This window comes from Lemur catta, chromosome 15, assembly GCF_020740605.2.
Source record: "Lemur catta isolate mLemCat1 chromosome 15, mLemCat1.pri, whole genome shotgun sequence".
NCBI classification, from domain to species: domain Eukaryota; kingdom Metazoa; phylum Chordata; class Mammalia; order Primates; family Lemuridae; genus Lemur; species Lemur catta.
This window is the reverse complement of record NC_059142.1, coordinates 17,017,204-17,043,799: the sequence shown is the minus strand read 5'-3', so window position 1 is coordinate 17,043,799 and position 26,596 is coordinate 17,017,204. Positions and strand designations below refer to the sequence as shown.

The following is a 26,596-nucleotide window of genomic DNA, read 5'->3' as shown; positions in this document are numbered from 1 at the left end:
CAATTTTATTTAAAATCTGTACATAAATACCTAGGAAAAATCAGAAGGTACTGCATTAGGATGTTCAGACGTGTCGTGGGTGGGTGACTGAGTGAGTTTAGGGTGTTTTTCTTTATAATATAATATATTACAGTGCGCAGGAAGTGACCAGATGAGGTTGCATAATGACTATTGCTCAGTGGAGATGACTCTGCTATGACGGCGGCATTCGCCTGCAATGACTCTGCTATGACAGTGGCATTTGCCTGCAATGACTAACACCCGGGGTGATGACGAGCTTTTGACATTAGGGAGAGAACTGGATCCCGCTGTCAGAATGTGTTTGCTTTTATAGCTCTGTCTCAGAAAGTTGCCTGGGGCATATGAACCTCTATCCCGTAGGAACTTTCTCAGGAAATCATCACCAAGCAGCTCCTGTTCCCTGTCCCCCCTTGGGTCCTGTGCAGCAGGGTTTTACAAAGAGCCCACAAGTGTCTGCCTGCCAGGCCGGCCTGGGTGCAACCTCCGCCGGCTTGTCTCACCCAGGAGGTCGAGGCTGCACCAGGCGGCGTCGGCTTTCCCGCCGTGGGTGCACTGGCCCCTCGGCGGGGAGTCGGCTCAGCCGTCAGATGGAGCTGCTGTGCTGACTACCCCGTGGGGAATCTCGGGGAACAAACTGCCTGTGAGTCAACAAGTCGCAGAGCGTGGTTAGAGCCCCACTCTGCTCTGAGCATATCTGGTTTGTTTTCTGAATTATTCCTTGTCTGGGAAAGGCCATCTCTGATGAAACGTGGTTAAATTAAATAGATATTCACTGAGCACCTGTTTTGCAGCAGGCCTGTGCTAGGCACCAGGGAGGGCGAGAGGAGGATGATTCAGGCCCCCCGTCTCCCCCAGGGAGCCCACGGTCCGGTGGGGAAGAAGAAATGGAAACATGTCGGTAGAACGGAGGGTGTCTGGGCTGGTTCCCAGGTAGAACGCCCACCCTCCCCACGACAGGTCTCCCTTCCGCAGCAGCAGCCTTGAGCTGTGTTCACTGAACGTGCACATGCACACGTGTGCGCACACAGCCCTCTCCGCTAGCCTCTCAGCTGTCCCAGATGGGAGGACCTCACACACACCTGGTCCTGGGGGTCACTTCTCCCCAGTTGCCCTAGGAGGTGGCCAGAGCCCACGCAGAACCTCCTGCCCCTGCGTCCCTCCAGGCCAGTTCCATCCTCCCCTCCTGAATCTGGGCGTTGTCTTCTCTGCTTTTTCACTCACCTTCTGTAAGCCCCTGTTTTGTTCCCGCATCGGTTAATTTTTGCCCAGAACAAATCGCCGTTTGTTTATATAAGGGTGCAGTCCGCGTTTAGTGCACTTGGCACCGCTCCTTGGATGTTTTAAGGACCCAGGTTCTTAAGAGGGTGTGGGCCAGCTCCCTGCCCCTCCTAGCCCAGGTGTGTGTGGGGTGGTGTTGAGCACACAGTTTGGCAGAAGGGCCCACTGGCAAAGAGGGTGCCGGAGGGCAGGGACAGGGGTCACCTGGTAAGACCCTGCTTGGCACCGGGTCAGGGAGCTGGTCGCCAGCTCAGACTGAAGAGGTTTGGAGAGTTGCCCTTCCTTTCCCACCGTCTGTCCTGAGGCTGCTCTGTGAGGGCAGAGGACGGCCATACCTTCTTAGGTGCCAGCCACAGCCGGGGGCAGGGGGGACAGCAGTCCTTGAGCTGGGACCTGAACTCCTGTGTCTTCATTTCTAACCTTCACTCAGAGCCATCCCATGGATGTGGTCAGCCACAGACTTGCCATCTGTGATGAGCCTGCCCAGCCAGTGCCCAGGGCCCCAGCCTGGAGGTGACATCCTTCCATCTCCCTTGACTTCTCTGTGGCATTTGACTCTGTGGACTCTTCTTCCCTGAAGGTCCGGGAGCAAGAGGGGTGGGGGCACAGAGGGTGTAGTTTTTGTACCCCCCCTTCCTTTCTGCCCTGTGGACTAAGCTGGAGTAGGGGCTCAGGCCACCAGCCTCCCACCCCAGGACTGATCTCCTGTCCCCTGCTGCCATCCTTGCCTCCCTCATGCAACTCAGCAGGGCTGGAGTCAGGTGTTGGAATTGCACGGGACCGCCACTGCAGCCTGTCTGTCTCAGCTCCCCTGAATACCAGTAAGGACACTGAGGCCCAGGAAGATAATTGATTTGTTCCCAGACTTCTACTAGGTTTGCATAAAAGCCAGACTTTCACAGGCCTTTTTCTTTCCATCTTCCTCGCTGCCACTGAGCCCTTCCCTCTGTGCTTACGCGTCCACAGAAGGTGACGAAGGTGACGTGATGAAGAGAAATATTGGTCTACAGGTTAGTTGGCCAGCATAAGTAGCTATGTGGTCTCTTCTTAGTCTCTTAATTTCTCTCTTTCTCATCTGTCCAGCAGAAAGAGTAATGATTAGATTTAGGAAGAACAGAAGAGCCTATGTGTAGATGCAGATTGATGAGTTGTTTTGGCTAAAGTTTAAAAAAAAAAAAAAAAAAGGAATAGACCCCAGATACGTCAGAGGACAGATAAATGTCAGTTTGGGGGTTCCCTTACCAGTGATCCCCAAAGTCTGGCTCCACTAGGAAGTAACCCAAAGGTGACAAAGGGGCTCATTCCCTAGAGATTGACATGGGGGTGATTTGTTGGGGGCTGCAAGGAACATCTTTAATCACTGCTGCCATGTCCTGGATGTCCCCCCCCAACCTGTCCCCACCATCAGGAAGGTGAAAGTTTGAGCATCAGAGCACAGGGCTCCCTCTTTCTCCCAGCCTCCCATCGCCCCTCCCCAGCCCCGCAGAGGATGGGGTCTTCCTATGGAGGAGTTCCCACCCTGAGGCTCCCTGGTTTGCTCCTCCCCTTGGGGTCACCCCTGGAGCATCCTTGCCTCTGTGGGGTGCCTGGCAGGGCAGAGGGGCCACCTTGCTGTGCCCAGCCGCAGCAGGATGGCGGGAAGGCTCAGGGCTTGCAGTCCTGGGAGCAGTGGCCCGGCCCGTGGCGCCCCCTGCAGGCTGTGGCGGGAGCGGCGCCTGTGAGGCCAAACCCTTGGGCTCCCGGACGCGCAGTTTACCCAGGACACGGCCTCTCCGTTAGTAAGATCCCCATCGCGGCCATTTCTTGAAGCTCCCAGAATATTAAAAAAAGAAAAGAAAAAGAACGACTACTGAGCTGTGGAAAGCTTTAAATGTTTACTCTGAACAGAGTAACGCTTTTCACACCCACACTGAGCGGTGTGACTGTGCTATTCCCAAGATAGGGGAACCTAAAAAAAAAAACAACAAAAAAACAAAGCAAAACAAACCATGAATGCACAAAAAGCTGGAAATGGGTGTGGGTTTAAAGTTACTTGATGAGGCCGGGCGGGGCGGCTCACGCCTGTAATCCTAGCATCCTGAACAAGCGTGAGACCCCCTCTCTACTACAAATAGAAGGAAAGTAGCTGGACAACTAAAAATATATAGAAAAAATTAGCCGGGCATGGTGGCGCATGCCTGTAGTCCCAGCTACTTGGGAGGCTGAGGCAGGAGGATCGCTTGAGCCCAGGAGTGTGAGGTTGCTGTGAGCTAGGCTGACGCCACGGCACTCTAGCCCGGGCAACAGAGTGAGACTCTCTCAAAAAAATAAATAAATAGAAAAAAATAAAGTTACTTGATGAGCATGTCATTTTTAACCCTGTATTTGTTTTTCCTGGGTTATACATTGGCCGCATTTGGGAGCTGGTCAATAGTCTAAGTCGGAAGGGCCTTTGGGGACTTGGGGTACCCCAGGCCTCCCCAGCCCTGGCCTGGCCGTGGGGTCTCCAGCCCTGGCTCTTTGGGCTCTGGGGTTGCCCAGGTCTCTTTCCCGGGGCAGCCCACAGTCGAGTGTCAGGTCCAGCCTGGAAGAGCAGGCGCCGGGATGTGCCAGTGGGATGGAGACCAGTGAGTGCAGTTAAGATCCTGGGCTTGGTCCCCGGGTGGGTCAGTTGGCTGCTGCCCCCATGCTGCCCCCTGCTGGTCGTCATGGAAATGGGTGACATTGGTCTAGAAAAGCAGTTCTCGAAGCATGGCCCTGGGATCTCTGGGGCTCCCCAACACCCTTCAGGGGGACTCACAAAGTCAAATCTATTTTCATAATAAGAATAATAAAACTCTTAGTCTCATTCCTCACAGATAAATAGAGTATGAAAAGTTCATTGATATGGTTTCCGATGCCATATTGGAGCTAATCTTTAAGAAACTACCATCTGAGTTTGGGTACAGTATAAAAGAAAAACATTCACAATTACCTAGAAAGGCTATTAAAATACCCTCTTTCCCAACTATCATACATATCCGTGATGTCTTTCATGGACTTTAACAAAACAACACGTCACACAAGATTGAGCAAAATTGGATATGTACATCCAGCTGTCTTTTGTTAAGCCAAACATTAAATAAATTTGTAAAAATGTAAAACAATGTCATCCATCCCACTAATTGCTTTTATCTTTAAAAATATAGTTTTTTCATAAACTGTGTAAATTATGTTAGCATCTAATTGGTTTATTTTTTCTCTTTTTTTTTCTAGTCAAGTGAAGCAGTGGGGGGTTTATTTTTAATGATTTTTTTAAATTTCTCAGTTTTAATTTCTAATATGGCAAATATTAATAGATATAGCCCGTATATTTTTGGGTCCTCAAGAATTTTTTATATCATCTTAATGTGTTGTAATTCACATACCATAAAATTCACACTTTTAAAGGGGTTTTAGTATATTTACAAAATTGTGCAACCATCACCACCATCTAATTCCAGAACATTTTTATCACCCCAAAAAGAAACCCCATACCCATGAGCAGCCACTCTCCAACCTCCTAGCAACCACTAGTCTACTTTCTATCTCTATAGATTTGCTTATTCTGGACGTTTCATATAAATGGAGTCACATACTGTGTGGTCTTTTGTGTCTGGCTCCTGTCACTCAGCACAGTGTCTTCAAGGTTTCCCCATGCCATGGCGCAGGTATCAGTACTTCATTTCTTTTTGTGGCCAAATCATATCCCATTGTAAGGATATAACACATTTTATCCATTCATCAGTTGATGGGCGTGTTGGTTGTTTCTACTTTTTGGGTGTTACAAATAATGCTGCTAAGAGCATTTGTGTGCAGGTTTTTGTGAGGACGTATATTTTCAGTACTCTTGGGTCTATACCTAAGAGTGGAGTTTCTGGGACATATAGTAAGTATATGTTTAACATTTTGAGGAAGTGTCAAACAGATTTCCAACCTCAATGTTTTATTTTGAGTGTAAAGGGGTCCTGAGTCTGCAAACCACTGGTCTAGATTGAGTTAGACCAGGGGAGTATAGTCTGTCATCCTTGCTCTGGGACAGAGATACCCTCAAACTTCTTTCTCTCTCCCCACCTTCCTTTTTATCCACGCCCCCCCCCAACACACGCACACACTCCAGAATGTGTGAGCAGCAACCTCATTAATAGATGATCAAAGAGTTGGTCCTTTTGGTAGCAAGGAGAAGGCCAGCTAAGCTAGACTGTGCACAAGTCATCAGGTGGTTCTAGAGCAGGAATCCTCCCTGTAGGATTCCTGGGGGGTGCTATTCTCATTGCAGTCCCTGTGGACAGTGCCCCTTGGTGTTGTGCCAGGTGTAGTCCTGGCTGCAGCTGCCATTCCCTGCCCTCTGAGAGCAGAACCCATGTGCCTGGGGGCACTGTTCAGATCTCCCAGGCTTGGGACCAGTGTAGGGTTTGCCCAGGCTGCCTGGCCATCTGCCCCTGGCCCGGGCCCTCTTGCTTGGAGATGTGCTCAGTACAGCTGTGCTGGGAAGGTGGGGATCAAATGCCCTCCGGGGCTGGCCAGCTGAGTGGAACGTTACCGAGGGTGTGCCTCTTCTCTTCTTTCTGATTCTAACCCTTTGATGTCCGGCCAGTCACATTCACTCCTGTTTAACCACATGATGCACCCAGTCACCCCTCCCAGAATTATGAGCCTTTTGAGAAGCAGCTTTGAGGGGCAGTGTTTTGCTGGAGGAGGGATTCTAACAGTGCGATTCCAGACATCAGCAGGGGACGATGAATGGAAATAGGTTGAAAGTATCAAGTATTTGATGCCTGGGTTCAGAGGAGCCCTGTCTGCCATCTGCACCCCACCCAGTGACGCACCCCCTTTCTTTTTCCCTCTCCTCATCTCAGATGTGACTTCCGCCCTTGGCAGGGTGCTCCAAGCCATGGCTGACACCATCTTCGGCAGCGGGAATGATCAGTGGGTTTGCCCCAATGATCGGCAGCTGGCCCTGCGAGCCAAGTGAGTACCCGCCAGGCCTTCCCTCCAGTGGCCCTCCCTGCTTCGCTCCTTTCTTTGGCAAAATTCATTCCCAGGGACCCAGAGAAGGGATGTTTAGAGAGAAGTGCCTGTCGAATGCACACCACACCCCAGGTCCTGAACTAGACACTCGACAGCCATTCACTCATTTAACCACCAGGCAGAATTTACCCCGATTTTCCAGATGTGGAAAATGAGGCTGGGCTCCATGCCCGTGTGAGTGGCAGGGCTGGGACCCACACCTGGGTCTGCCTGGCTCCCAGACCTGTGTTCTTTCTATCCCAGCAGGCTGCAGGGACCCAGACCATCTCATTGGCTTTTTCTCCTGTCACTGAGCCTTAATTCCAAGAGCCCCTTAAGAAAGGTGGCCCTTGGTCTTGAGATGCCCATTTCATAGCCAAGTGCTGGGCTCTGCCAGACAGGACAGAGCAAAGGTTTGTTGCATGAGTGAAGAGCTACGCCTTGGGCTGAAGCACGCTGCCAGCCCCGAGCTGTCCTGGGGTCTCTTCCATGTTCTCCTTAGAGTCTCTAGTTCCCTGGTTCCAGTCTGTTCCCTTGGGGGGTCTGAGTTTTCCTGTTGTCCCTCAGCTCTGGGTAAGTCAGGTCATCTTCCCCCACTGTCCACTGTGGCTGGAGATGGGGCCTCTCAGATGCCTCTCCTGCCCTCCAGTCCCTCCCCGCACTCCGAGGGGCTCAGGGGTCCTTGGCATCTGATGAGAGCTCCCCTTCATCTGTCAAACCGTGCCAATTACATGAGCCAGCATGTCCCAAATGGGACCAAATTCAAGAAATTTGCAATTAGATGTTATGAGCCTGCAGGGGATAGAGCTGAAACATCAAAGGGGGATGGAAAAATTAATCCAAAACGCCCAAGAATTGTGGAGTCACGCATGATTTGCAGGAATCTGTGCACTACAATTAATTTGTCCTCTTTGGCACGATGGCTCAGCTCGCCGTCCCGCCCCTGCCGGGAGAGTGACCAGGGATGAGATCGGGCCCTCCCTCCCTCTCCTCTGCTGCCAGGCAGATGAAGTGTCCTCCCTGGCAGGGATGCCACCTGCGCTCTTGTACAAGGGCCTGGCAGGACCCTTCCTGGCCCCACAGTGTTCCCTTCAGTTCTCCCTGACCTTGTGTCGCTCAGCAGCAACCTAAAGCTGTTGCAGCACCTTTCAGAAGAGCGAATGCTTTTATCTCCTCCCCTGGGTGTGCTGCTTGGTAATGCCTGACACAGTCTCCATGAAGAAGAGTGATGCGAATCCCCAGGGCTGCAGAGCCAGGAGCTGTGCCCCTTGGGACCCTCCGGAAGCCTGGGGAAATGACCTCCCCCAGCTGCAGCCTGGGGCTGCCCTCTAGTTTCCGTCAGACATTTTCTAAACCCTACTATGTGCCAGGCACTGCTTGCACAGCAGCCAATGAGACCAACATGGTCTTTTGTCTTGAAGCACAGATGGGGAGAGGTGAGCAGTATGCAAATAATTACCCACATGCAGCTGCTCTGACAGTGATAACAGGTGGGGGGTGGGAAGTGCTACCCTAGTCTAAGGGTCAGGAGAAGCTTCCCCAAGAGTGTGATACTTAAATGTTGAGACCCAGAGGAGGGATAAATGTTTTATGGAAATCCAGGGGAGGAGTTTCCAGGCAGAAGCAGCAGCATGTGCAAAGGCCCTGAGGTAGAAGGGACATAGCGTGTCAAGGGCTTGACAGGTCAGTGTGGCTGGTCAGTGCAGAGAGCAAGGGGTGAAAGGCCTGAGAGGAAGGTGGAGGGGGGGTAGACAGGGGCCAGAGAGAGCGGGGCCTGGTCCTCCAGGGACTCACATTCTGCAGGGGTAGATGGAGGGTCCCATGTTGCCTCAGAACAGTGTTTTAGTCCAGAGGTGGACATCTGCCCGAGTCTTGTAGGAACTCTGAGAATGGATTCTTAACCTGTTTTGGAAGGGATCAAGGAAAATCCTCTTGGTGAAGGTCATGTCTAAAAAAGTCTTAGTAGGAGTGAGCAGGTGAAAGAGGGTTTAGGGAGAGGGACAAGCTCCCCAAGTTAAGATGACAGCACGTGGCCTAGAACACAAGGGAACCAAGAGCATTTGGTGAGAGCAGGGGAGCAGAGACGGGGCTGCCGTGCAGGGGTGTGGCTGTCACTGCAGGCCCTTCCCTGCTGTGTCAAGCAGCCTCAGGTCGGCCTCCCTTGCGGTGTGGAGGGGACTTTGCCGGCTCAGAGGCAGCTGTGGCCATGAGTGGGAGCTGGGCCCTGACCTGGACGGTGGCAGGGGGCCCGGCGGGAGGCCAGATGGGAGGACATAAGTGATTGGGGCTTGGTGGCTGATCAGATGGAGGCAGGGAAGCCGGTGTGGGGGCCGCCCTGGGGGAGCCTGAAATACTCCCAGGCAGGGCTGTTGGCAGCTGCTGGCCGTGAACTCCCCGGCTCAAGGCTCCGGCCTCTGGGTCAGCAGCAAAGCCCAGCCTTTGGACGCTGGCCGACCCTATTACCTGTACCTACCTAGCTGCACTCCACACCTCGTTTCCTTTGAAAAATGGGGAGGCCTGCCCAGCAGGATGTCTGTGGTGCCCTGGGCTGGCCCTGGCCCGAGAGCGAGCTCAGCAGGAGTCTTACGCACCAGGACAGGTGGCGGTGTTGGGGCTGGTGGTTGTGCCCTCCCTTCTGTGTTCTCCTGGGGCCCCTCCTTTCTCCCTGCTAGCTTGGAGGGGGGTGGAGATCCCCTAAGCATAGGGATCCTCGTTTCCAATTCCCTTCTCCTGGCCCAGGGGGCCACACCAGCTGTGTCCTGGCCAATCACAGACCACCTGAGTCTCTGAAATGCTCAGATGGAGCAAACCAGCAGGTAGGGGTGGGGCGGGGGTGTTGCTCTTCAGGGCCTGAGAGCCCTGAGTCTGTCCAGCTCAGGGGAGGAGGCAGGCTGAGGGCAGCGGCTGTCTGCTGCGGTGCTAGGGTGGCGCTCCCGTCCTTGCCAAGGCCCAGCAGCGGGCGGATGGCAAAGTGGCACTCGGAGCCTGCGCCTGCCCCGTCTTTTGCCTGCGCCCTTTTCCCCAGCACGCAGCAGCTGGCTGTCCACAGACTGTTCTCAGGGGGCTTTGTAGACACGGCGAGGGGTGCCTGGGTTTGTGCTAGAGCGGCCTTAATGCCGTCTGTGTTATCCTCTCTCGAGGCTGCACACGGGCTGGTCTGTGCACACCTACCAGACAGAGAAGCAGAGGCGGAGCCAGTGCCTCAGCCCCGCGGAGGTGGAGGCCATCCTGCAGGTCATCCAGAGGGCGGAGCGGCTGGACGTCTTGGAGCAGCAGAGAATCGGGTGAGGGCTGGGCCCGGGCTGGCAGGAGCGACCTCAGGAGGACGACAGCGCAGGCCCAGGGTTGGCAGGACGACAGCACAGGCCTCTGGGTCCAGAGCTGTGTTTCACCTCTGGGAGTGGGTCCGGGGGTCACTGCCTCAAGCTTTGCCCAGCTTCTGTGTCTAAATGCCCCAGAGTGCAGCCCGAAACCCAGCCCTTCCGAGCCTCAATGTACCCCTCTGTAAGATGGGGCTAGCAGCTGAGACGTGGGCCCCAAGCCGTGGGGGCGCACGTGGGGGTGGGGAACGCTTTAGGGACTGTGGGCTGTGCACAGAGGTGGGCTGGGGTTCACGGAGGAAGGGATTCACGCAGAGGCTGAACCGCAGATCGCCCCAGAGGCTCCAGCAGGAGGCGCTCTGCAGCTTGCCTTGCGCTCTCTGGCCTCCGGCGTCCAGAGCCGACCACAACTCCACTTCCAGCGTCTGTTGTGTGCCTTTTTTTGTTTGGTTAATTACAAAAGCAATTCCTATTTCCTAGAAAATCTGAAAAACGCAGAAAAGCACAAATAGGAAAACACAAATGTGGTGCATGGCAGGAATTAATGTGATTCTGGCCTTCTTGTCCTTTCTCTATCTTTTTCTAAAAAAATCAGACATTGTAGAAACATACAATTTTAGAAAGTAAAAGTACCACTCTAGGGATCCCTGCTGTGCTAACGGTTTGCTGCGTGTGTGCCTCAGTTATGTGGACATGTTGTTATCATTTTAGTACAAAAGGGTTTATATCAGATTAGTTTTATTAATATTTTGATTTTTTTCATCCAGCCTGGCTAGGACCCTGCCCTCTCACAGACCTACGCCCCGATGGCCCCGCCAGGCTCTCTGCTGACCCAGGCTCCCCCAGAGGGGCACACAGGGACCTGGGGGGGCTGTTCCATGGCGGCCTCCCCTGTGCCATGGAAGCGTTTGCGGCCCCGCAGGCGTCAGGGCTGCTGTCTTTGCCTTTCCTGTGCCTCCTCAGGGAATCCCTCCCCTGTCCGGCCCAGGGTGTGAGGGCTTGGCGGGGGTGCAGAGTGACCCAGAAGGCAGGGCCTGGAGTTAATCGATCAGATGGAGGAGGAGTGTCCTGTGTGTTCGTATGAGGCATGGAGACGCAGGCTTGTACTGGCAGAGGGTCCCCAAGGGCAAGGGGTCGTGCTAGGGCTGAAGCTGGGTTTGTCCCCAGGCCCTGCGGTCCCTGGGTGAGGGACAGTGACCCCTATGGAAACCAGACGTGCTTGCTCGAGGGCACGTGGGTAGAGGCAGCTCGTTGCCCAGTCTGCTCTCCCTCGGCCCCCGCAGCACCTCATCTCCTTGGGGAAACGTGGGGCTGTGAGGAGGGAACCCCAGCTCCACCTCCTGGGAGCTGTGTGACCCTGGCAAGGGGCTTCATATCTCAGAGCCTTAATCTTCTCATCTTTAAAATGGGAAAAATAGCATCCTTCTCCTGGGGGTTGTGTGATTAGAAGAGATCAGGTGCCTGTACTTTGTCCTTCATTCATTCCAGAATTTTCACCAAGTGTCCATTGGGTACTAGGAATTTAGTGGCCAACAAAACAGAACAATTTCACAGACATTGTGTAACCAGGTCACAATGTGAGGAGTGGCTGGGGCCCCAGGAAAGTCGCCTAACCCAGGCTCGGGCGGGGGGTGGGGAAGGTTTTTGGATACTTGACATCTCGAGGTTTCCAAGAGGAGCTGTTTTTACTTTCCTCCGGAGCTTCTCCATCTGCCAGGTTGTGCCAACCAAAAGCCTCAACATCATCCTAGATCTTTCTCTCCCCTCCCCCGGCCTTGGATCCATCGAGGCTGCCTCTGAAATACAGCCTGTTCCCGTCTCCATCCTCCTTCCCTGGACCCCCCACAGCCTCCCCCAGCTTCCTCCCTCCCCTCTGCTCCCTGTTATCTCAGCTTCCCACAGAAGCCAGAGCGAGTGTTAAAAATGTTGCTTGGATCAAATCACTCCCCTCCTTAAAACTCTCCAGTGGTTTCACGTCCATCTTAGAGAAAGAGCTAAATTCTACTGTGTGACCTACAAAACCGACACGTTCTGGCCCTTGCCTGCCTCTCCAGCCACACCTTATCCCGGTCTCCCTGCGGCTCTTGAGAAGGTGGCCTCACTGGCCGCCTTACTGCTGTGCCGAGCCCTTCTCAGCCCCAGGCCTGGCCCCTGCTGTTGCCCCCGGCCTGGGCTGCTCCCCGGCTCTTCCCGCGGTTTGGTCCTTGTCATTCCTCAGCTCTCACTTCCCGTGTTCTCCGAGAGCCTTCGCTGGTCACCATCGAACATGCCCCTGCCCCCACCATTTTCATCTCCTAGCACTGCTCCTGTCTGCAGTCAGTCTGCTTGTTCCTTGTTTATGGTTGTTTTCCCTTATTGAACATAAGTTCCGTGAGAGCAGGGACTGTGTCTGTCTCTGGCTTCTTTGCTACAATATCCCCAGTGTCTGGCCACCCTCCTAGGCGCTCAGTTCGTAGTGGGCAAGTGAATGAACCATTAGGGGCTAGCCAGGGGAAGGAGCGGGGCAGAGAGCAGTACCCCACACGAGGGCACATCACAGGTGGCGTGGTATCGTGTCGGGGACACAGGGCAGCTGTGCCCAGCGGCGGTTGGGTTGGGGACAGGAAGCACGTTCCCTCTGACTCCGCGTCCTGTGCTGCAGGCGGCTGGTGGAGCGGCTGGAGACCATGAGGCGGAACGTGATGGGGAACGGCCTCTCCCAGTGTCTGCTCTGCGGGGAGGTGCTGGGCCTCCTGGGCAGCTCGTCTGTGTTCTGCAAAGACTGCCGGAAGGTAAGGCCCCGCCGTTCTGGCTACCCAGCCTGCACCAGCTCTGCTGCTTTGTGGCTTTGCACCCCGGCTCCCAGGAGAGAGTGTGCATATGCGTGCATCCATGCGTGTGCGTACATGCATGCATGCATGTGGTCTGCTCTGCTTCTTGGCAAGAAAGACTAGGGCCTGACAATCAGAAGACCTAGCTTCTAGGGCCAGTTCTGGGGAGTGGACCTCTGGGTCTCACAGCTTGGGTGTGAATCTTGCTCTTCCACTAGCTGTATGACCTCACAAAACTTGTTCAGTATCTCAAGCCTCATCTTCCTCATCTGTAAAATAGGGATAACGATAACGTGTCCACCAGAGAGCTATGAGAATTAAATATTATTAAATTCAAAGCTCTTAAAACCTTGCCAGGCGCATGGGCACTCAATAGATGGTATTATTTAATAGTTGTTATTAGATAAGTAGTACTTTCATCAGAGCCAGGCAGCATGCTAGGATTGCACTTCCTGTTCTGTTGGTCTGCTCTCTCGATCCCTGGTCACTCAAAGCTGAATGATCTTTGCAGAAAGATCAAATAGATTTTCTCCGTTTCTTATACTAATTTGTGCTACGTATTGTTTTAGTAATATACTGAGTCCAAGACTTAAGTATGACTTTTGGTTTTTCCTGTAGTTTCTAATTGCCCTTCTTTTTCTTATTACCCAAAGAGTAATAATCCTCAAGAGTAATAATCTCGATTTTACTCTCTAACACGTGGGGGCTGTTTTTCCCCCCCTGGCAGAAGCCCTTCTAGATTCTCATTCCTGCTCCAGCCTAGACCGGTTGCTGCACAGCTGTTATCATGGGACTTCGCTTTGCTGACCCTAGGTTAGGGACACTATTCCCAAGATACCACGTCTTCCTCTTTTTTGTTTTCTCCCTAGTTTTGTTGGAACTCACCCTCAAGTAATTTCCAGGTGCCAGTTGCTGTTTTAAGCCTGGAGTTACAATAGTGAAGACAGAGGAGGAAGCTTCTCTCTTGAGATGACATTGGGTGAGGGAACTAAAAATAAAAACCAAAAACAAAGATCAAATACATAAGATAACTTCAGGAAGTAATAAATTCTGGAAAAAAGTAACAGAGGGGAGAGGACGAGGGGTTGGGTGGCAAGGGTTGAGAGGACCATAAAAGATGGAGAAGTCAAAGAAGTAAACATGGACTTGGGACATTAAGGCCATTGGCAGCGGTGACGAGGGCGTTTTCAGAACGGCGTTTTCAAAAGCTGGATGAGAAAAACAAGGTGCAAAGAGGTTGATGTACCCAGTTAATGAGTGAGAAAACCGGGATTTCAGTTATGGTCATTTTTTTTCCTGCTCTATCACAGATGGTAAACTGGGCCGAGGAATGAGGATTAATTGTTCCAAGAACCGTGGAGGGATGACAGGGCTGTCAGTTGTGCTGGCTCCTCCTTAAGCCCCCCCGTGGGCCCTGGACTAGAGGCCCCTGTGGGTGGCAGGCATGGGGACTCGGGAATGTCTTCCTCCCAGGACTTGGGTGGGTGGGGTTATGTTTTGTGACTTCTGCCTGGAGCACGGGACCCCCAGCCCATTATCTCCTTCTGCCTCTCAGCCCCACAATTGCTGTAGCTGTTCCAGATTTCCGGGGCCATGAGGAGGGCAGAGCCTTATCTGCTTCCCCTGGGAAAGTCCGGGGCCTGTGCCACGGAGGCAGGCTGCCACGGCCCTGGCTGCTGCAGGATGGATGCAGCTGCTCCTGGGAGAGCCATTTCCTAGGCAACGGCGGCGGTCGCAGGGGAGGACCCCAGCTGGATGTGGGGGTGCATGGCAGTGTTCTTCCAGACACTCTCACCACCCCTCACCCCAGGGTACCCTGGAGCACTGGGCGGGGCTGGGGGACATTTCCATTGAAGATGGTTCTTATTTTGCAGCAGGCTGAGGACGTGGTCCTGGCTTGGGCGTTGAGACAGAGGAGCCCTTTAGGCTTCTGAGAGGACTTATTTCAGGGTAAAGATGGGAAGAGAGGGTGCTACGTGGGGCCGCAGCCAGATGATGGGCATTTGGGGGATTTTCTTCATCTTTAAGATGATCGTTTCATTCATTTATTCATTTGTTAAATAACAGAGGGCCCACCGTGTACAGGCCCTGTTCTAGGTGCTGGCGATGCCGAGAACAAGGTAGACAAAGTCCTTGTTCCCATGGAGGTTTTTCCAGGACTGGGAGGAGAGAGACAACAAACAAATGAATAAACATGTTATAACATCAAGTAGGCTGAGGGCTCTACATTGAATTAAAACAGAATGCTGGGAGCGTGCTCAGGGAGGCCTCGCTGGGCTCAGGGCTGAACACAAGCAAGAGGCCGCCCCAGGAAGATCTGGGTGGAAAAGTGTTCCAAGCACGGGGAACAGCAAGCACAAAGGCCCTGAGGCAGAAAGCACCTGGGCATGTTCAAGGACGTAATGAAAGCATCTGGGAGAGAGGGAGCAAGAGGTGGGCGTGGCCTGTCACACAGAGCTTCCTAAGTCAAGGGCAGGCACTGGGATTTTCTTGTAAGTTTAACGGGGGTACCAATGGAGTGTTTAAAGCAGGGGTATAATTGATCCAATGGGTGTTTCTGACAGGCACCCTTAGCTACTGTGTGTCGAGTGGATTGCAGGGGTTCATGGAGTGAAAGCAGGAGACAAGTTAGGTGGGGATGGCTGTCGCTGGGAGATGGGCTGTCGGGGACAAGGCAACAGAGGGTCGGAGCCATTTGCTAAGAGAGCACATCTGTCTCTTCAGTGTATGCTCAGGAGATGGGGAAGAATTCGGGGGTGGATGAGGGTCCGAGGATGGAGAGAGAGTCCTGGACTGCAGTGGGCCAGGGCAAGGGGTCACTTGGGCCACCTTGCACGGCGAGGGGCTTGCCAGTGAGGACTGTGCCCACGCAGATGCCACACAGCGCTTGGGGCTCCGACTAAGGGGCTCACCTTGTGCTCCCGGGAGTGCTGCTCTGCTCCTTCCCACAAGGACCCAGGAGGGCCAGCTTCCTGCGTCCCCTGACTGTAGTGTCATGAGGTGGCTGTGCACAGACTGTAAGACCAGCTGGACTTGGGTTGAGGGCCCACCTTGGCCACAGCAGAGTGACCTTGTACAAGTCACTTAGTCTCTGTTCCTTCGGCCTCTATCCCTTCATCTGTGAAATGGGCCAGTGGAGCTTCCACCATCGTTGGGTGGGTGCGGGTGGTTAAGTTTGTGCAGGAGAAGCGCTCAGCAGGGCCCCTGGCCCACTGCAGGCCCTCAGTCAGGGGCGCCTGCTCTTAACGTTGTTAATGTCAATCCACTCCAGGTCCTCCGTGTTCAGACTGTGCACACGTTAGGAAGGATGGAGCTGCTGGCCCACGTATCCAGCTGCATCTCAGTCAGCTCAGGCTGCTTAACAAAATGCCCCAGGCTGGGGGCCTTAAACAACATTTGTTTTTCATAGTTTTGAAGGCTGGAAAGTCCGAGATCAAGGTGTGTTGGCCGATTCGGTATTAGTGAGGGCTCTTCCTGGCTCAGACATCCATGTGTCTTTGTGTGGCACAGAGAGAGCTCTGGTCTCTCTCCCTCTTCTTGTAAAGATGCTAATCCTGTCGGGTCAGGGCCCCTTGTGATCTCATTTAACTGTAGTTACCCCCTGAAGCTTCTCTCTCCACATGTAGTCACACAGGGGTCAGGGCTGCAGCACAGGAATGTTGGGGGGACACCATTCGGTCCCTAGCACCCCACATTCTCCTTAGTAGAAGTTGTGTTTTCTTAAACTTGAAATTGGAGCTCCCACAGTTAGTCCCACATTTTCAGTAATTTATATAAAAGCCTCTGGAAACCTTTGTAGCTCTCCAGGATTGGATGTCCTGAGCCAACAGGAAAAACTCCTCAGTTTCCATGTAAGTTGCTCGTATAAACGTAGCACTCGATCCCTTATTCAGCCTGTCGTGTGTGAATGCTGGGTAGGGGAATGTAAGAGGAGAGGTGGGCAGACAGTATTCTTTAGAGTGATACCCACTGCGGCTGGGACCAGGGCTCCCAGGGCTGACAGCAGCCTGGAGGGCTGCCTGGAGGAGCTGGCCCCTGAAGGCCGGGCAGCTTCTGCGAGGCTGAGAACAGAGCAAAGGACATTTGGGGAGGGGAGGACAGCACAGGCCGAGGCACATAGCAGGAAACAGACTGGGCAGGTGCCTCACTGTGAGGATGCAGGCCTGGGGGCAGGGACACATGTGTTGAAGAAGGAATGTGGCATGTGACAGCAGACTTGACTTAGGAACAGCGGGGTGGAGGAGGGATGGGGTGAGATCCTGGGAACCGAAAGACGGGGTAGAGCTGAGGTCTTTGGGAAGCTAAGCTGTAGGGGCCTGTGAGAGGCAAGAGTCTTCTGCATTTGAGCTGTAAGTGGGCAGGTCTCTAGGGCCCTGAACCCCGCCCACCCCCAGATGATCACAGAGGCTCTGGGACCCCGGGGGCCACTCTTCCAGGAGGTGGTCCATTCAAGCTGAGTCCCTGGAGAATCTGGGAGGCATGATGTCACCCCTTCACTCATCCAGCAAACATGTATTGTACACCTACTGGTGCCAGGTGGGGTACGGTGTAAGGAGGCACACAGATCCTTGCACTGCGGGAGGGAGGTGTTGAATGATTATGGGTGATTAATTCCAGTTGGGGTTGGGGTTAAGGAGGCCACCCTGGGGGGCTTGGCGAGCTCCAGCGCAGTGCTGGGCCCCATGGGGCATCAGGATCCCTCCATTCTGGGCTTGCCAATTTCCATCTCTGCCTTCCACCTCCTTACCTCATGCTAGGGCTGTAGCCTGGGGTCCTGGGAGGTGTGTGGGCTCAGGCAGGCCGTGGAGCAGGGACGTGGGGAGGTCCCTGCTGGGGAAGCGCCCACACCAGCGCCTCAGGTGTTCCTGGGCACACAGAGGTGTCCCCAGCAAGAGCCCTGGCAGCGTTCAGCAGCCACCAGCTAATGAGTGTGTGGGTGGAACCTGTGGTTCTGGTCCTCAGCGCTGTGTCCCCTCTGTAATTGGGCCCGTGCGCCTGGGCTGCCTGCCCTCGTCATCTGAGGGCTGTGGCGGGGAGGGAGAGGGGCTGGCTGGCTAATTAGACAGGCCTGGCGCTCCTAATTGCTTAGGGTCTGAGCCAGCCGGCTTGCAGTCTAATTGAGATTCTGGCCTCACCAGCTGTGGGGAGGCCGGGCGGGGCTGCCAGAGAACCCGCCTGAGCCCGGGATGCCATTGTCATTCGAGGGAAGCAATCAGATTTTGTTCTGGTCTCACCCAGATGTGTCCCACGGTGCGCGCACAGGGGAGCCCGCCCGTGAAATGGTGGTCTCAGTCACGTGTGCAGAGTCCAAGGAGGCCCAGGAAGCCTTGCACTTCGCTCAGAGCGCTAGGGGACGTCCAGCTCAGGTGGCATCAGGCATTGCCCCAGCCTGGCGTGGGGGAGCACTGGAGGGAGGCGGCTGGGCCAGGACCTGACACTTCCCGTCTGCCTGGCTCAGGGCCACTTTGCCCTGAAGAGGAGGTGTGTCCTGCTGAGGGTCAGCCCAGACCCCCGGCAGGGGAGCTGGCAGTAACTCTGGGCTGGGTGGGGGCTGTGCTGTTTTCCTAAAGCCTCAGTTTCCCTCTCTGTTCAGTGTCTGGGACTTGAGGCCACTGAGTCGAGGGAGGAGCGGGCAGAACTTCCTTGTTACTCTCCTCTCTGCCCCCCTGCACCAAGCACTGCAGGGAGGCAGAGCCCTGCCCTCTCCCAGCACCTGGGCCCCAGGGGTGCCTCTTAGAGACAACGGTGACTTGTGACCTGCCAGCGGCAGCACTGCCTGGAGCGAATTGCTGGCCTCTGAGAAGTATTTGCTTCTGGCCCAGGAAGCTTTGGGAGTCCTGGCCCCACCCAGGTTCCAGAGAGCTCTTCCTGGAGGTGGAGGCGTTAGGCTGGGAGAGAGGTCCCTGCCACTCACAGTGTGGGCTGAGGACCAGCGGTGTGGACCTCACTGGATGCTCGTGGGAAATGCAGAATCTCAGGTACCCACAGACGGCCTGAACTGGAAGCTGCAATTTAGCCAGATCCCCTTAAGGTTCATCCGTGTCAGAGCACATGTCAGAATTTGCTTCCTTTTTAAGGCTGAATAATACTCCACTGTGTGCGTGTTCTCGTTTATCCATGCATCTGTGACAGGCATTGGGATCGCTTCCACGTTTTAGCTGTAGTGACTCATGCTGCAATGTACATGGGAGTGCACGTATCACTTTGGGGTCCCGCTTTCCACTCTTTGGGGTAAATAGCCAGCAGTGGAATTGCTAGACCATCTGATAATTCTGTTTAATTTTTTGAGGAGCCGCTGTGCTGTTTTTCTATAGTGGCTGTACCATTTGACGTCCCCACCAGCAGTGCAGAAGGGTTAGGAAGAGTCAGGTTGTTGCAGGGTCTCCCTCCCAAAGGAGGGTGTGGTGAAAGTCCTTCGTGGCCCTGTCCCCCACTCCCTTTCCAAACCTCACCTTCAGTGCCTGTCCCTCGGGTGGAGCCGTAGACCAACCTCCTTGAGCCATTTCATCTGAGTCGCCTCCAGATTGGCCTCGTGGTGTCCTTTCTCCTTTGACCTAACGCAGACATAGAAGACGTGTGTTTGTGCCTCATTATGAAGGTGGATTTTCTCATCCAGCTACCGACGTTTCCTAAATTCCCGGAAAAAGTCACTTAATTCATCTGCCCCAAGGGGCCTGCTCCGGCTGCTCCCGCGTCTGCAAGGCTGTTTGGCAGGAACTGACTCGGCTTTTGTTGCCGGGATCAGAGGATTGGACCAGACACCATGCAGCGTCTCGGAGCATCCGCTTGCTCGGGAGTCTGAGGAGCAGAATGTCTCCATTAAGGCGCGCTTTCTTCTTGCCGTTTTGCGGCCTGTAGCGTGGCTTTTCTTCTCCCAAAGAAAGAAAGAAGAATCGCCACTTTGTGCAGTTCAGAGCCCATGCTGTTCACCCCAGCATGCCACCAGCATGCCACTGGCCTTCAGCTCAGGGTCCTCAGGACAAAGGCAGCTCAGGGCCTGCAGAGACCCAGGATGGCTGGGGAACCACACGGCCCCTTGGCAGCAAGGTCCAGAGCTTCCTGGACAGAGGGACACCTGCGTTACCTGTCCTGTGGGTCAGTTCCAGGGCCCACTTCATTCTGGGCCCCGAGGGTGAGGAGGTGGAGGTGCCAGCCCCTGCCCCCAGGAGCTCCCAGTTGGCGGTGAACACAGTGTGCTGTGCTCTCTTATCATACAGAGGGGGGGTGATGTGGGGCAGATCGGCTGTGGGTGAGCCTGCCGGCACCTGGAGAGACGGAGGAGGCCTTGGCACTGCAGGCTGCTGGAGCCGGGCCTGGAGGGTGGGCACACGGGCACAGGGGAGGCACAGGCTCGTCAGGAGTAGGCACGGCCCTGGGGGGCAGGGTGCTGAGGAAGTGCAGGGACTGGTGGGCATGGCTGGTGGTTTGGGTCTATGTGGGAGGGGGAAGAAAGAGGCAGAGGGAAGAAGAGAGGGGAGGCGAGAGGGCCAGAGGGCCGTGAGGGGCAGGAGGCAGAGAGTGCCGGGAGGACCGGGAAGGCTCCCTGTACCGGGCGGAGGAGCTTGTGTTTTGTCATATGGCAGCAGAGCTATCAGAGGGTGCTAAGCAGGGAAACGACAGTCACATGGGTCTTTGGGGAGGTAAAGCCCAGATGCAGATTTGGAAGAAGGAATATGTAGTGGCTGGAGAGAGGACGTGGGTAACTGAATTATCCAATTAGCCATAGCAAGGGCCCAATTAAGGCAGGGACAGCCGAGATGGAGACTCGAAAGGCAGGTAAGAGTCAGCAATATCGAGAGCTGCCACGAGGGAGAGCTCGCTCTGTGCCAGGCCCCTGCCCGGCTCCTTATCAAAGCCCCCCGGGTGCTCACGATCAGCACTGGGCAGGAGAGGAAACGGAGGCCAGGTGGAAGTTGAGTCCCTTGCCAGGTCATAGTGGGCCTGCGGTGGGCTCTCTTGGCCTTGCCCACCAGACTGCGCTTGTGCTCGGGCCTCCCACCGAGGGCTGGGCCGGAGCAGGGGCAGGGGTGGGGCGGGGCTCGTGGGGCACATTGATGCAGGTGGGCTGGGGGTCCGGGAAGCCGTGTGTACCATGTAGCCTGTGGGCTGGATGCCAGAAAGGGGCCAGGGAGGGCAGCAGCTCAGAGCCAGATGTCCCTGGGGTGGCTGAAGTGGGAGCGAACTGTGGGGCAGGTTGAAGAGAGGGTGCCCGCCAGGTGGGGCATGGTGGGCGGGCAGGGTGGGGGGCAGCTGGCTTCTCCCCTTGAACCTGCCTGAATGGCCTGTCTGGAGACATTTCTGTGACCTGGATGTCCCCACACGGGTGTCCTGCTGTTGAGGTGTCAGAGCTTCTCTGCATGATAAGAGAGCCAGGACCATGGATAGGCACCTGCTGTGTGTGGTCAGCTCACCCAGGTGTGCGGGGAGTCGTGTTGAGAAGGAGCAATCCTGTCACCTCGTGAAGCTGCCCGGTGGGGCAGAGGCGGTTGGTGTGAGCTGGGCCTCCAGGGAGGGTAGCGCTTCCCCACCTGGCCCCTCGGCTGGGAGGCTGGCGCCATCCTGTATCCTGGATTGGCCCTTGTGGGGCCGGCTTCAGCATGGGGGGCACAGCTTGCCCCCAGTTCAGCCACCAAGAGCTTAGGGCTTTTATGCTGCATCTTGACTTTGTCCCAGCTTAGGCTTTTACCCTGAGCCCAACTCCGCCAGTGCCTGGCAGAGGCTTTAAGGCAGTTTCCAGCATTGATAACACCCCCGCCTTCCCGGCTATGTCCCTGGTGGTGCAGACCCCTGGAGCCCACTCCTGTTCCCCTCCTCCCCCAAGGACACAGGAGCTGGGTGGTGCGAGATCAGGGGTCGGCACCTGTTTTTGTACAACCCGTAAGCTAGAATGGTTTTTACATTTGTAAATGGTTGGGGGGAAAAAACTCAAAAGAGTAATAACTTAGGACATGTGAAAATTATGAATTCAAATTCCAGTGTCCATAAAGATTTATTGGACCACACCTAGGCCCATTCATTTACATATTGTCTGCCCGGCTTTGGCACTACCCTGCTGAGTGGAACGGTGACAGCCTAACATGTTTACTTCCTGGCCCTTTGTCAAATAAGTGCTCCCACCCTGTCCTAGCCTGGGGGCCCCACCCAGGGCACCAGGTTGCTCGGAAGTGAGGAGGGCTGTGACTTCCTTCCCTCTGGGTTATGTCATTGATTGGGCAGAGGTATGGAGGTGGGGTGGGGGGAGGGTTCAATAGATTACAGAATTTAATGAGATAGCATCTCTTTGTCTTATTTTCTTTTCCCAGAATTTTAAAAAGTAATTTATACTATTGCACAGAGGTTTAGAGCACTGGATTCCAGCTCCCTGGGTTCTCCTGGCTTGGACTAGTTCCTCTGTCTGCCTCAGTGTTCTCACCTGGAAATTGGGAATAATAATACTGCCTATGTCAGAGGGTGGTTGTGAGGATTGGAATGAGAGCTCTTAGAAACGGCGCATGACAAGATGGTAACTGCTTCCTAATTATAAAAAGTCAAATAATACAGCCTTGTTTCCTCCTGCACTCTTTCCCTCCCTCCCCCTTTCATAATAACCGCTGGCTGATCTAATCTACGTCAAAGGCATTAATTCTTAACTTTATAAGCTCCAGATTTTATCTCTCTTCAGAGTCCTATAGAGAACGGCTGAGTTGATTTTCTGACCCGGATGCCTCATAGACATTACATATCAAAGATAATCCAACCCTAAAACAGAAGTCGAACAATACAGATGTGTGTAAAATACGAGCCCTCCCACCCCTGACTGCAGTCTGGGAGTTTGTCCTTTCACACCTTTCTCTGCCCACACCACACAAACGTACACACGTGTGTATGCATGTATTTTTTTTCTTAATGGGTCCATAATATATTTCTTATTCTGTAATTTCCTTTTCTTATCTTTTCACATGATAACGTATCAAAGACATGCCCCTGGGTCTATACGTATCAATCTAATTCCATTTTTAGGAGCTATATGATATAATGAGTTTTTCACACTAACGAGGGAGAGACCCCTTCTTTTCCAGGCTGCTCACGAACCTGCTGGGCCAGGACTGGGGTGTGTGTGAGTAAAAGCCGGGGGGCTGTGCCTGGCCGCACACTCTCAGCGCTGCAGACACCTCCCGTCCTGTTTCCTGCTAAGTCTGGCCTCTCGCCTAGGTCCGACTCTGTCCCAGGGGCCACGTCCCTCTCTGGGGTTTGGCTTCTGCTGCCCTCCTCTGCTCACCCCCTCCCGCCGCACACTGACATACCCACCCGTGTATGAAATCCAGCTGAGGACACGGTTCAAGGTCATTTCCCCAAAGGCTCCTGGGTCCTTGTGTAAGTCAGAGGACAGACATAGTGGGTGGGGTGGGGTGGGGGCAGTTGCCTGAATTCGTGGGTAGAACACATCCGAACCTCAGCTGCACCTGCCCGGCTGTGCCCACACCTGCAGGAGTCAGGAGTCCCCGCCCAGTGGCAGCTCTGCTCTGAACTCCCTGAGAGACCTCAGATAAAAATCGTTTCCTCTCGCTGGGCCTTCCTGTAAGAGGAGAGGGCTGGACGAGAGACTCTCTGGCCCTTCCCGCGGTTTCCTCCTGTGAGGCTCGGGCCCTTGCAGCATTACTGTCCTAGGCTGGGGACTGCAGCAGCCGCAGCTGGGAGCTACAGCTCCTCTCTGTGCCCCCGGGACACAGCTCGGTTTGTTGTGTTAAAGCCCTGGCGGGTTTGCCTCCCAGCTGGCTTTGGCTCAGGCTGCGATGGAGTCTGTGTCCCCCGGGTAGGAGGAAGCCAGTGTGGGGGCTGGCGTGTGCACTGAGAGCCCCTGTGCCTCTGATGTTTCTGCAGTGTCATTGTCTTTAGACGTGCAGGAGACTCCCAAAGGAAGATGATGTCTGGTCCCAGCTCTTTGCAAGCCGGGTGCCAAGGCTGATGGCTAAGTGCTCCCAACACCGCTGAAGGCATCATAGCCCCTAGAGCACAGCATCTAGAGTACGGGTGGCGCCCAGCCCTGGGCCCCCTGAGGCTGTGCCCCCTGCAGAGTGGGCCTGGGCCTTGCCCTGGCTTGTCACACCCCTGAGGTGGCTGGACAGTGGCTGGACACATGGAGAAGTTGTAGGCCAGAGTCCTCAGAAGGCTAAGCCCTTGGCTGGGTGGGTAAGAGCTTCTGTAGGCGTAGGGGTGGTGTCAGGGGCACTGCTCAGGGCTCTGCGGCTTGTCAGGCTGTCCTGCGGTGACTTGTGTCCCTTGGGCCCCTGCCACCTGAGCCCCACAGCTCTTTTCCCCGGGTCTGGTCAGCACAACCTTGAGAGCGCGAGGGCAGCAGGAAGCGTCATTGGCAAATCTGTTTAGCGGCCGTTACCAGGAGCGGTAATTTCGGTAATTTCATGCAGCCTCTTGTCCTCTGTTGTGGTAAATAACAGATAATGACATTTCCAGTCCGACCTGGCCGGGTGCTGCACACCTTGCCGGCCGCAAGCTGCCGCACCTCAGGAGGCCTGCGATTCGTCATTGCTCCCGAGTCGCCCCTGTGCTTCGTGCTGCGACGTTTCCCTGCAGCTGTTTGCTACTCACTGACCTTACCTTGCGGTGGCTTTAGCCTGTCCCGTCCCGCTTCGGGACGGCACCGGGGCAGCTCTCCGGCTGGTGGGGGAGCCGGTCTGTCTCCCTTCAGCCTTGGCCTCAAATCTGAGAGTGAGGCCTTTGTCATCGGAGGCTTCTCGGGGATCCTTTAGCCTTGTCCCTTCCAAACTCCTTCCTTACCCTTGTCATCCTGCCCTCTGTGGGGGGGAGGGTGCTCCCACGTTACAGAGGGAGAAGCTGAGGCCGAGAGGGGTGATGATCAGCCAGGCTTTCTGGAGACCCTTCTGCTCAGGAGGCTCAGACAGGAATGTAGGTTGGGCCTTCCAGGGAGGGAGGCCTGAGCACCCAGGTTGCTGGCCCAGGGGATGGGCTGCTGTGCCATTGCAGCGTCCCCGACTATAGTGGAGTCTTATTTGCTTTCCAGCCCATTCTCTGCTCCTCTGTTTGTTCATCTTACTGAAGTGCAGCTCTGATCATGTTGCTCTCTCCCTCCCCTAAAGTCTTTAGTGGCTCCCTACTGCCTACAGCATAAACTCTAAAATGCCTCCACGTGGTATCCAGGGCCTCAGTCCATTTCCTGGCTGCAACCTGCTGACTTTAGCAGCATGAATGAAATGCCCAGCTAGGGGGTCCAAGGCCCTAGGGGTGGGCCTGACTCTCCCTGGCCCTGACCTGCCATCACTCCCTTTGGAGCTCTGCACGTCACCAGGGGCCCTAAGTGGCTATTAGTGCTCTTGTTCTTAGGATGTTAAGAGTATTTTTCACGTAGACTGACCTTTGGCAAGTCGGGTGGGTCAGTGCTCTCCCCCGGGACAGAGGGGGCTACGGAGGGGCACAAATGCCCACAGCGAGTTGGTGGGGACAGCGCTGGGGGGGGTCTGTGCTGACCTGGTTTCTGGCAGATCCTGGCATGCCCTTCTCCAGTCACCCCGGGCCTCTCCCACTCCTCACTCTGTTCTCGGGTATGTTGGGCAGCTGGCTGTCTGGCGTCCAGCTGGGCCCCTGCTTGTGCTCTGGGTCCCTCCTGCCTCCCCCAGGTCCTGGCTGCTGTGTGGTCCCTCTTCCCCTTTCTCCTCCTAAGCTCCCATTCCGCCAGCTCCATCCCTGTGTCTCCTTCAGCCTAAAGCCTCTCCTGCCCCAGCTCTCTGCTTGCCTCCCCACAGACTTCTAGAAAGCAGAGCTGGGCTGTTCCTCTGCCTGCACCCCCACTGCCCCCAATTCCCTGCCCCCAGCGAGGCAGGGCCTTCCCCACGGTCTGCCCTCGGCCACCTCAGTATCAAAGGCTTAGTGACCCACAAGGCCTCGCCACTCCCCTTGAGTTCCGAAGCTCCAGCCAACCCGTGTGCTGTCTCCCTCTTCAGTGTCTGTCTTCCTGACCCTTCTCCCAAGCCCTAGGCCTGTGTGTCAGCTGTCGCTGGACAGCTCACAGGGCAGTCCACAGACCCGCCAGCATCGTTGCCCACCCCAGCCCCTCTGCTCACGCAACCTCCGTCCATTGTGTTGGCTGGTGGCCTCAGATGACCCTGGAGTCCTCCTTTCTTTCCCTCACCTCCCATACCCAGCTAGGAGTTGGAATTCCATAGGCATCTGGGAATGTTCCAGAAAAAGAGCTTCTGCTAAGACCAGAGGACAGACTGGCTGGAAGAGTGACTGAATCCATAGTCTCAGCGAAAGCCCTTTTTCTGCAACCCAAGTTGCATCATGTCCCTCCCCTCCTTAAAAGCTACCCCAGGCCCCAGATGTCTAGAGAATTCCAACCCTGCAGCGCCTCGCACTTGTCACTCAGCCCTTCCTCCCTTCCTAGCCAACTGGGCGCCAGGTGCCTGCTAAACACAGGGGATTTAAATATGAACAGCGATGTCCTTTTTCTCAGAAGGGTCATAGTCTTCGTGGGGGCCCAGGCTTGGGAGAGCCAGTTTCCACGTGATGCAGTCTGTGCTGCTCTAGAAACGCCAGCTCGTCATGGGAACACACGGGAGGGGGTGACCAGTGCTTCCTGGGAGGAAATCAAGGAAGGTGGTCGTGGAGGAGGAGACATTGCAGTTGTTCCTGAAGGATATGTAGAAGTTCACTGGGCACGAGGCACAGCCTGGGCAAGAGCACAGGGGCAGGGAGGTAGCCAGTGAGTGGGGTTGGCATGGTGGGCTTGGCAGGGGGCCTGGGAGGAAGGTTCTCGTGCCTGTCCCTGCGTCTGTGTGTGTGTGCGCGTACACACACGTCGTTTTCTTCCCTCTCTGCTGTCGCCCTGCGAGCCTCGCTGTCCCCTCTGGCTGGTCCAGGGCCTGCGGGAGCAAGGGCTTAGGAAGTGTTTGCCAAGTGCCCTTGACGTCATTGGCCCTGGCCTGTGGCTAACGTTGCTGTCCACCAAATTCTAGGAGATGGGATGGTGGAGGGTCAACCTCGGCTCCTGCCTCGCCCTCCCAGGGAGACTGTAAGCTTTCCAAGACCACGGGGCTGTGACCTCCGTGTCTTTGAGGTCGGGCCCTAAAAATGTAGAAAAAAGCCAACCAAAGTGCATTTTCCTATTCTCTCATGGTCACTCCAGCACCCTTCTATGACCTCCGG

The 26,596-nt window shown here is 55.0% G+C and overlaps 1 protein-coding gene across 9 annotated transcripts in view; it reads left to right on the top strand.

The window, feature by feature from the left end:
- The window catches only part of RPH3AL (rabphilin 3A like (without C2 domains)), a 134,649-nt gene that overhangs the window by 38,882 nt on the left and 69,171 nt on the right, over positions 1–26,596 (top strand). For 7 of the 9 annotated variants that reach the window (XM_045526181.1, XM_045526182.1, XM_045526174.1 and 4 more), the window contains exons 2-4: positions 6,156–6,267; positions 9,447–9,590; positions 12,268–12,397. In XM_045526181.1, the coding sequence (XP_045382137.1) occupies positions 6,191–6,267; positions 9,447–9,590; positions 12,268–12,397 (351 nt within the window). In that variant the 5' untranslated portion in view covers positions 6,156–6,190. Of the gene's footprint in view, positions 1–1,044; positions 2,310–4,853; positions 4,968–6,155; positions 6,268–9,446; positions 9,591–12,267; positions 12,398–26,596 lie in introns of those variants that run through there. The other 2 variants (XM_045526180.1, XM_045526177.1) reach the window with 2 other exon arrangements.